The 10914-nt window shown below is 41.4% G+C and overlaps 1 protein-coding gene across 1 annotated transcript; it reads right to left on the reverse strand.

Annotated features, from left to right (window-relative positions):
• Nucleotides 1-6080: 6080 nt before the first annotated feature.
• Nucleotides 6081-10638, reverse strand: tmem150b (transmembrane protein 150B). The gene is made up of 6 exons (XM_037791316.1): nucleotides 10420-10638; nucleotides 9805-9864; nucleotides 9154-9221; nucleotides 8778-8905; nucleotides 8500-8677; nucleotides 6081-6841 (listed from the first exon to the last, which is right to left on the reverse strand). The coding sequence occupies exons 1-6, from the start codon at nucleotides 10482-10484 to the stop codon at nucleotides 6600-6602; spliced, it is 741 nt and encodes a 246-aa protein (XP_037647244.1). The 5' UTR covers nucleotides 10485-10638; the 3' UTR covers nucleotides 6081-6599.
• Nucleotides 10639-10914: the final 276 nt, after the last annotated feature.

Consider the following 10914-nt stretch of genomic DNA (forward strand, 5'->3'; position numbering starts at 1 on the left):
AGGCAGTTCAGGAGCAGTGTTTTTTGCATGGACTTCGGGCTTTATAACTTTGCAGACCTTTCACGTGCAGAAAAAACTATACAACACACTAAAGGAAAGGGAAAGAGCACAAAAGCATAATAGGTGCATCAATATCAGTTTCTGAATAAATATGAGGGGGATATTAACTAAGGTTTTGCAGCCCTTATTTTAGAAATTTGGTTTTGCACCAGTAAAATCTATAAAATCTCTACATTACATACATCAGCAATGGTATGGTCAACCAACCAATGGCGTCATTTAGTATAATGACGTCTTGTGCTTCATATGGTTATACAAGATGTAAGGAACACAATGCCATTACTGGCCACCTATGGATTCTTCATAATGCTTCCGTCCTCGATGATAATATTTCTATAGACACTGCCAAACTAATTTGAGAAAGCTTTCACCACCCCTTCACATTATTGAACCTGTATGAAAGTCTATTTCCATTGTTGTCCATTAAAAGAACAGTGGAAGAATGGATTAACATACATGCAGTTTGAGATGTATGACAGCACTACAAGGATGGCTTAAAGGTGCAGTGTGTAGGATCTGGTGGCTTAGTGGTGTGGTTGCAGATTGCAACCAACTGAAGCTTCTCCCGTGTGCCAAGTGTGTCGGAGAACTACGGTGGCCGACGCGAAACCGTGACTGGCCCTATCTGGAGACAGTATTTGGTTTTGTCTGTTCTGGGCTACTGTAGAAACAGGGCAGCCGGCTCCCTGAAGAGGACCCGCTCTGAATGTAGATATATTCTAAGGTAACGAAAACACAACAATTCTTATTTTCAGGTGATTATACACTAATTAAACATACTTATTAATATTATATTCCATTTCTGCCAATGGATCCCCTAAATTCTACATTCTGTTTAAGGTGTTTTGGGGGGATTTGTGCCAGGCTAGCTGTTACACCCAGTTTTTGTGCTACAGTAAGCTAACAGGCTACTGTAGCTTCATATTTATGGTAATGATATGAAATCGATCTTCTCATGTACCCGTCTGCAAGAAAGTGAATAAGCGTATTTCCCAAGTTTGTCTCTAAACTGGATGTTTGTGTATTGTTGGGTGACTCTTGATATACATCATTATGATCATGCATGGCTTTTGTTAGCTTCTGGACCTGATGCTTTTTGACATATCAGATGCCTGGTGGTTGCCATGAACGACTGGTGCACAATGTTGATCAAATAAAATACTACATGCATAAAGACCGAAGGAAGCAAGACTACGGAGTGTGTGTGTGTGTGTGTGTGTGTGTGTGTGTTGTGTGAATACATGTCCAGTGGCTCTTGCATCAGTGCACACACATGTAAGTGGGAGGGGAGCCATGCTTCATTGTCCATGTGCTTTTCGCTCGCTCGTTAAAAGCTAATTTCTCCCCCAACCATCTCCCCTCCCCACCACCCCCCTCCTTCTTCCCCTGGCTCGCTGTCTTGTGCGATCAACAATAGTCTATTCTGTGCTGTCCCGTGCGAGTGGAGACACACCCAAAGCCAAGGCCACGGTGCGAGGGGAGATTGTTGGGCGGTGGCCAAGTGAGCGGGACACTGGCTCAATTCTCGTCTGGGAGCGTGGATCCTGCCTCGACAAAGAGGGAAGAGGTGGTCTGTTTGGCAATCCTATACTGCTCATTTAGTGCAGCGATTCCCCAACCGGGGGTACTACTTCATGGAAAGATTGGGGAGCAGCTGAGCTGATTAGAAATAATATTACAACTTTTTTTAAAATATATCCGTATCGAGTCGGTTGTAACACCTGAACACCACCACATGTTCAAAGTGCATGAAAACTAGTTAGCAAGCGAGCAGAGAAGTCTAAACAGTTAGCTAGTAAAGGATCAATTGTTAAAATAGAGTGACCAATGGATAAACAGATAAAGTAAGTATAGCTAAATGGATAAAAACTGCAAAAAAAGCTAAAAGTTTTAGTTTCTTCTGTAAGCCTTATTCAGAGCCCTCCCCAACAAATAAACGAACAAAGAACACAAAACTATTCACACAAAAACTCACAAGCAAGCATAAGCAGTAGTAAAAGAAAAGAAAAGAAGGTTTAAATGTTCAGCGTGGCCACTCAGATGGTGGTAATACAAATGCAATTCAAACTGACAAACACTGACAGTTCAGCCCATTTGCATGAAAAAGGCATATGAATGACACGATAATAGAGTGCTACAGGAATGAGTCCTCAAACCCGGAAATGAGTTAGCATTTTAGCACTTCCGATTCCCTCGTCTGGAAGTCAATGTTTTTTTTTAATGGGTTTTTAGATAAAAGCCTGAAATAAGGTCTGTGGTTAATGCAAGCTTGAGAGATTTTAGGGTTTGGTTCTACGACATAAAACACATCAATAAATACCCCACTAGTGATTTCTGAAGATTTTTCTATGTCTTAAAAAAGGAGGTCCAACAAACACAGGACTTTCAACCAGGAGACTGGTGTTCGAGATTGCTGTTTTGTTTTGTAAGTTACGTTTGCGACGTGTTTTCCGTACTTATGTTACGTATTTTCCGTACGTATCGTACTTAGTTTACGTAGTTCTTTAAGGCCAACCATGACGTTTTTCCTAAACCTAACTAAGTGGTTTTGTTGCCCTCTGCCGGTACTTCACCTTTATACAGGCATGTAATATTAGACTACCCTTTAGTGGACAGGTGGGTTTATTATACACTTTTGCGTGGCAATATCCAATTTTATACAATTAATAATGTTAAATAACATCCAACACTGTGCCATCCATTTAATGTGGTCTTCTATGTCACCTCCTGTCTGGTTGTCGGAGCCCCAAAAGTCCCCACCTCCTCACATATCACAAGATCCCAACACACACACGCCACGGCTCGGCCACAATACCGTCCCTGATCTCGGTCCGGTCCGCATGCTGAAGGTCGTTCTATCGACCCGTTCTTCTCTATCATGACAATCTGTTCCTAAGTGCCACAGCTGGAGCCCCCCCACACACTCTCTGCTGCCTCCTCTGATAAGCCCAGGCTCTCTTCATTGTCTGAAAACATAAATATGGCACACCAACACACCATCTGAGGGTCCCTGTCTGCACCAGCCAGCCTAATTATATAATTATCCCTTGTCTGATTGTGCCCGTGCAGCTGAGACGAGGGAGGGCCTTTGTGTGGCCGGTGGAATGCGGTGCGCTTGGCATTTTTCAGCGAAAGGGCAGCTTTCTGGAAGCCGCTGCCAAAGGAGAGGAAGAGGAGGGTGAGATCACGGCTGCTGGTGCCCACTCTTCTCTCTTTTCTGTCTCTATCACTCAGTCCATCTTTCTCTTGCCTGTCTCTATATCTGTCCTTCGATCTAGCTTTCTCACTTCTGGACAATCCCATCTCTCTTTCGGTCTCTGTCATTTTCACCCTGTCGCCAACCATTCCCCCCCTCCAACACTTAACTCCATGTTCCTCTCTTAAACCTCCAAGTCTGGCAGATCCAGCTGTCTTGCAGATAAAGTGGCCTTTCGAGATGGAATGCACAGGATTTGGCTCTCCGACGATAAGAGCCGACGGACCGTTTCAGAGACAGCCGAGCGGCGATGTCTGATAGCGAACTCGGAGGCGACTGCTCCGCCGCGTGATAGGAAGGCACTGCTATTGTTTCTGGTGGCGAGCTGTTGAGGGGATAAGAGAGACTCGAGCACGAGCAGGTGTTGGGAGAGATTACAGTACGGGCCTAGAAAGCATGCACCTCTTTCTTGAATCAAAGTCAAAAGCAACAAGGCGGGCGTCGCGTTCTGTAAACCACGTTCTCCTACACTACAATACAGGCCTTTTTTCTGACATTTACATCAAAGGGCCTCCCAGCCTTTGCACGTCGCTACAGGTGATTTTATGAGTTTGACTACTTTATCAGACGCCTTTTATACTCACTAATGAAAACAGCAGGGCTAAGGGTGTTCTGGGCGCCAACGCTTTCTCTCTGAATTCCTCCGTATGAGCTGCTGTATAATTCAAGAACATACTGTCATATCAGCAGACCTCGCCAAGATAGATTGCACTTTAAAAAATCTGAGGTGAACCCGTGTGTCAGATCCTTCAAGTAGGACAAGTTCTCTCAACTTTTTCCCCAAATTTACATCTGCATTTTGGAGTCAGGCGTCACAAGAGCAACCCAAATCAGCTGCAGAAAACAAGTTTTATCAGAGACCCGAGGCAGCATTGTTTAACCACAAGTGTATATAGAAAACCTGCATGCTGTCTGCAGCAGGAACGCTGGTAACCAGCAGCACTCGAGAAATTCCCATAGAATTCCGAGCCGTCCGTCTGATCCCTGTGCCCGCTCGTCAAAGCCCCCCTCTGGTGATCACACAGCATGGAGTATGTGAAAGAATGCTGCCGGGACATAGCAGGACACTGGGGGCCCAGTATTCCCAGCTCAAGCTCATTGCTCCCAATGATTTTTTGTTAATAACATCAATAAAAAGATAAAAATTTGAGTATGACATAAGACAGACAGTGCCAACAGACCCCAGGACAATTGTGTTTAAATAAACACAAGTTGGATGAGAGAAATAGTTTGAGTGCCGGAGCCAAGAGAAGGACCTCTCCCACTATCGGCGTGGCTGTGAGAGCTCCATTGTTTTGCCCATCTCAAATACCCATGACAAATTGTGCTGAATGTAGAACCTCTGTCTAAACTAGAGGCATCTTCCAAAAACATGCTGGCGTAGCGCCACAGCTCGATTTTCCCATCAGGGAGGATGATCGTCAGCCAGCATCGCTCTACAGCGCCCCCGCTGGTCAGAGCTGTTACTGAGGATGTGACTAACTTGCATTTTTGATTAGTATTACAGAGCTTTGGTTGGTAACTTTTGCAAGGTCCTTCAAAATAAAAGCTTAAATGTATCAAACAGTGGGTTACAGTTCTCATTATGTCATAAGGAAACTTTTTTTTTCCTCTCTTGCTAACAAACCCTTTCCTGCATACCTCCATCCTCCTTTTCTATTCCCCTTCCTCTATTGTATTACCCAGCTGACAGGTGGAGAGTGACGAAGAAAAGGTTTTCCTGGTATTCTATGCACTAATCATGTCTCATTCGAAAGATGGAGAATATGTTATAGAGTATGAATGCTGAGGGAGGCATGAGGGGGGTTATTGAGGGGGAAAAATCACATAACAGTATATGCATGAGTGATGGATCTGTGGATAAATTGTTCATATATATATATAGTTCCATTTGAAGGGTGATTATTGAATAGATGTTAATACACTGTGTGTGCAGAGTGAATGATGGTTGAATGGTGCCACCATGTGTTAGTATACATTTATTGCGATATAGGCCAAGACGAGTTTTATAAACTCAGTCCAATTACATGCAGCTTCCACTATTTCTTGAGCTCAAACAATTAGTCAAAACAATCAGCAACTATTTTGAATCATTTTCTGGGGGGTTTTTTGGTCTAATGTGAGAAAACTAAATGTCTTGGGGTCGAACAAAACAATCCATTTTATGAATATTATGATGAGTATTTTCTTACTATTGTTTTGACTTTTTAATCGGGCAAATGATTTATCAGTTCATTGTAAAAACAACAGTCAGATTATCATTTTAAAGGAACAGCGTGTAACATTTATGGGGATCTATTGGCATTAATGGAATATAATATTAAAGGTACAATAGATAACTTTGAACAACCTGAAGGAAACACCAGTATACGTTTTTTCCATCGTCGTTACACTATTTGCTAACAAGCCTTGTTAGAAGTTGGAACAAAACGTCAGATATCTTCCACACATATAAACAAAACATTCATTAAGGACCCGTCAACATTTTTTAAATGATTAATTCACAGTCATAATAATCTTTTTGAGGAAAAGCCATACTTTTATTTGGCACCTTTCTAACTGCTCTATGGATGTATCATTTAAAAGGAAAAAAAATATTCATGTACATAAAAATGTTATCAATATAACCTTTAATAAGTATTTTTGCTTTAGTGTACAATCACCTGAAAATACAAATTGTTGTGTTTTCATTACTTCAGAATCAGCCCTTATCTACATTGGTCCTTTTCATGGAGCTGGCCGCCATGTTTCTACAGTAGCCCGGAACGGACAAACCAAACACTGGCTCTAGATAGGATTTTCGCATCGCCACTGTAGTTCTCCTACGCACCTGGCACATGGGAGAAGTTTCAGTTGGTTGCAATCTGCAACCTCACCACTAGATGACGCCAGATACTACACACTGCACTTTTAAATAAATACAAAGATACAGTGTTCTTTACTATCCTTATGTTTATATGATGATCATGGGATGACAGGATGGCACAAAAAGGTAGTAGATCTTATAAACACTTGAGACGAAGTAAGAGATAAAAATGTACAGGTTCAAATACAGATTTTGTTAAAAGACTCAAATATACAGCTAAATCTGCTATTATTGCAGCTTTCAAAATGGCAAAATACAAAAATATAATATACAGTATAGTAATATCAGATCAAATGTTTACATTATGAAATAGTGCATGGGTATTGGGACTACATTAAAGAAAAACTGTAGGTACAGCACAAGACAATTGTCGTTTTTGAACCACATGCACTTGTACGTAATTGTACGTGTGTGATTTCAGCTATCTGCATTTGTGGCACAACCATTGGTTTCTAGTGAGGCAGGGCTAATGTCAATCCCAACATCCGGTTTCTGTTTCTGTTTCTGTTCAGTTTCTGTTTTCTGTACAGTGAGGTGGTGGAAGTCGATGTGTCTGAACTCAGCTGCAAAGAGGCCAAAGAGGTAGAAGAACATCATGACCAAGCCCCATTCACACACAGCAGCCCCAGAGAGAAAGCCTGTCTTGTGGAGAACAGCCACTGAAGGAGGGGAGAGCTGTCAAGGAGCGTAACGCTAAAGAAATAGACGTCACGATAAATCAAATAGTAAATCAGAACATTTTGGTTCATCGACAAAATCTGCTCTTGGGTGCATGTTAAATTTGTGTGACCATGAGATGTAGTTTGTATTCTTAGCCCCTTCCTCTTGTACCTCTCTGTTTGTAGTTTCCTGTTCTGTTTTGTGGTCGCAAACAATGTGAGGGGCCTTTCTAAATAGAGCCCATCTCACACTTTAGACATGTACACTGCCATTCAACATGAGTTGAAGCTGTCATTTATTTTTCTAAACGAATAAATACAGCTATTACATGTTTTTAAGAGATTTTAAGAAATTGACTTTATCATATAAAGTATACTTCTACAGTTTACAGTGTGTATGTGGAAAGATTGTGTAGCTAAACTAATTTGAACAATTTTGAAGTAACGATTTGATTTAGAACGCCTGAATACCACCACGTGTTCAGAGTGCGTGAAAACTAGTTAGCAAGTGAGCAGAGTGAGCTAAAAGTAATGGACACAGTTGACACAGTTAGTTAAGAATAACGTATAAATGGCAAATATAGCTAAAAGTAGCGGATAAAAGTCAAAATATAGATAACTGTAAAGGGCCTTTCACACAGAATGCGACAACAGCACCACTGCGCTCTGAAAACCATTACTTGCAATTCTTGTGCGGCGTCACGGCGGCTTTTCACTGCTTTTTGGTTGAACTTGACACCGTGATGTGCAGCGGTGAGTGCAGCTCAAAACCACGTTCTGTGTGAAAGGCCCTTAATGGATAGGGTAGATCAGGGGTAGGCACCTTTGGGTACGCATGCCACCAATGGCACATGGAAGCTTAATCAATGGCATACCGGCAATAAGAGAGTTTTTTTTAGAAATGTTGAAGTGCCATCTCATCCGCATGCCGAATCACCTCTTTCACAGCCATCTGCAGCTGCGCAGCCCGGTATTTATGGTAGTTTGATTGAGTTTTTCCCCCACGCGCATTACACAAAGACTCGCCCCACTCTGCCTCTGACTGGCTAGTTCATTTGTTTGTTCTGCAAGTTTATTGCTGATGAACCACATAGGTGGAAGGTTGGTCGGGTTAATGATTTCAACTCAGATGTGGACGCATTCATTAGGATGGCAGTCTACTTGAATAGTGCTCTCGTACATAATTACAATAATTGATATATCCTATCCTTTATGGAGTGATATCCTATATGGATGGAATAAAATTACAGATTTGTTGGAGATTTAAATTTTTTTAAACTTAATGATAACTTTAAAGTTGATACAGCACACTGATTAACAAGAAAATTTAAAAATGGCACTTCATATACAAAAAGGTTGCTGACTCCTGGGGTAGATGTTTTTTAAGTAGCGGAAAAAGATTGAAATAGATAGCTAACAGTAATGGATAGATGGTTTAAGTAGTTAGCTGAATAAGTAACTGATTAATGAATAGCTGTGAATCACAACTGTGGTTGCAACAATAAGCACACATTTCTTTTTAAATTGTAACAAAGATAATCTTTGTATTCCTAATAATCTTAATATTCTTCACGACGACACACAAGAATCAACTTAGCTTGGATTTTATATTCACCAAAGATGTTTTTTCTTAATGCATACGACTATAGGAAGGATACTAACGATGACCAGGATGGTACAAAGGGTGCAGCCGGTGGCCCTGGCAGGCCCGACCCAGCATCGGTCCTGATCCGGCTTAGCGGTGTAGGTTAGAAACAGCTGTACCCAGAAGTAGGCCAGACCCACGAAGAAAGCCAGGAACGCTCCCAACAGGTGAACACTCTTTAAGGCCGATTGCTGAGTGGGCGAAGGCAGAGGAAGGAGAGAGCACAGAGGGGTTATTATGGGTTAGAGAAAGATAATCTATTATTATTTATTTCTTTTTGTAAACTGTCACCTGGAAGTTGCCAAGGATGGAGATTCCTGCAGCGGAGATGAATCCCAAAACAATGCTGGCTATGTTGGCTTTTCCTTGGTAACCATAGTCCCTAACCTGCTGGAAACGGATCACCACAATCCACAAGGCTGACAGACACACACACAGAGAGAAGAAGAGGGTGAAGATGGTCGAGAAGTTGACAATTCACAATTGTTAATTCTGATCATGTCAATAAAAACAGGCACATGTCCAAGACTTCAAAAGCAGACTTCACAACCACAGCTCTGATCAATAGTAAATTAATTTTGGAGCAGGTTCAGCAAGACTAAAGCAAATCATATGATGGACAGAACATTTCCTGCTACCAAGAATATCATAAATATATCATCATTACATAAAACAGCGCAGATGTTGCAGATCTGGGAGAAGAGACAGCTCTGGGGGTTGTAAGTGCCGCACTGACTAAAGGGAAGGACGAGAGAACAGAATCATTATCATTCAACATTAAGTTGTTCACATGATGATTTCGCTGTATCATTTTAAAGCTGCGGTCGGTAACTTTGAGCAAATATGATGAAACATTATTTTTTATAAAACTGTCACAATATCCTGACAGTAATCTGAAAGAAATCATGTTCCTCTGTGTCCTCATGTGAAAACAACCAATCAGAGCTGACTAGTCTCTACAGCAGCTGTCAATCACTGCTTGCGAAACATGTGAACTCCTTTTTAACGGTCAAACTAGACTGACTAGACTAGCTGATGAAATATGAATCACTCTGTTACTGTAATGCCTATTTCTCACCTCAAATGTTGAAATGAAACCTCTTTTAGTGTACTGTTTAGCTGTAAAATGAGATGAAATTGTGACGCCGCATGTTGAAAACAGTTGAGCCAAAACCAAGCACTGCCCACCGGTCTCATGCACTACTATCAGGATATAGTGAGCGTTTTATAAATATTTATCATATTTGCTCAAAGTTACCGACTGCGGCTTTAACTACTCTATTTATTCCTCGCCGTCTCTCCGTGGAATCACACCGACCTGATGAAAGGGACTCCTTCTGTGAGGTTGACTGATCCATTTGATACAGCTACAGCAAACCTAACGGGGAAGAAAACAACCTTTGATTCATTTATTTTCCAATTTCATTGTAAACTGTAACATGGTCATGCTACCCACTGTGAATTTAAATAAATAGTGGCATATTTTACAGTGTAATTTATTGCTCCTGAATGCACATTTGTTCCACGCTTATTCCCTGCACTTCTTCCCCTCTACCTTCTGGTAGGTAAGTACTTCATTGATAACCTAAAATATTTTCACTGTAATTTGCAGGCTGTATTCTAAAGCGTATAAATAAATAAATAATATAAACAAGTTTTTAAAAAATTGTTTTGCAGTTTTTGCTCCCTTCTTTTTTTCCCAGTGCTCCAGCAGGAGGTGGATGTTGCAGTAAACAGCCTTGTAATAGTACTACGGACCCATTATAACTGTCTTACTGTGCTTTATTGAAGTAGTAAATGCTGCTCTGTTTGATGTGGACGTATCCCCGTTAAGTTACACACAGAAAAGAAGAGTTCTCAATAAAGATCACTTCCAAAACTCTATTAAAAACAGCAATAAAGTGTTAATAAAAGGAGGAAGCTCAATACTCACACAGTCCAAATGCCCACGGTGCTAAAGAGAGCCAGGCAGATGGGGAGCAGTGCCCACTGCCACATGTTAGTACAGCTGCTGCCTGGTGGGAAATATGGAGGGAAACCTACACTACCACTGCCAACTCTTCCTTACAACGAAGTGGCCATAGGTTAAGTAAGAACACACATACACAAAGTAGCTCATTCCATCATTACCATAATGGCACTAACAGATGATGTGAGCTTGGCTGCACTTTGTCCTGATGTTTCACACATGGAGTGATAAGTCAACTTTGTGTCAGCAGTATGTAGATGGAGGAGGTGAACACAGGAAAACTACTAGAACATTTGAAGAAGTTGAGATTCTAAACACCAAAAAAAACGTATCAAGTAGCGCACTACACTGTGAGGTACGGTAACATGCCTGGGCTGGACTTTGAGCCGGTGTTTTTTTTTTTAGATTTACAACCTCTTGAACAAGTTCCTCCCAGTTCTGACAGCGGGTTTCCCGTAC

This window comes from Sebastes umbrosus, chromosome 14 (assembly GCF_015220745.1).
Source record: "Sebastes umbrosus isolate fSebUmb1 chromosome 14, fSebUmb1.pri, whole genome shotgun sequence".
In the NCBI taxonomy this organism is placed as follows: domain Eukaryota; kingdom Metazoa; phylum Chordata; class Actinopteri; order Perciformes; family Sebastidae; genus Sebastes; species Sebastes umbrosus.

Excerpts from the sequence above, each read along its gene's own strand:
- tmem150b (XM_037791316.1), bottom strand. The coding sequence starts at position 10,484 with ATGTGGCAGTGGGCACTGCTCCCCATCTGCCTGGCTCTCTTTAGCACC. Across the intron at positions 8,906-9,153 it reads CAACATCTGCGCTGTTTTAT|CCTTGTGGATTGTGGTGATC; the intron begins GTAATGATGATA and ends TGTGTCTGTCAG. Across the intron at positions 8,678-8,777 it reads CCATCCTTGGCAACTTCCAG|CAATCGGCCTTAAAGAGTGT; the intron begins GTGACAGTTTAC and ends TCGCCCACTCAG.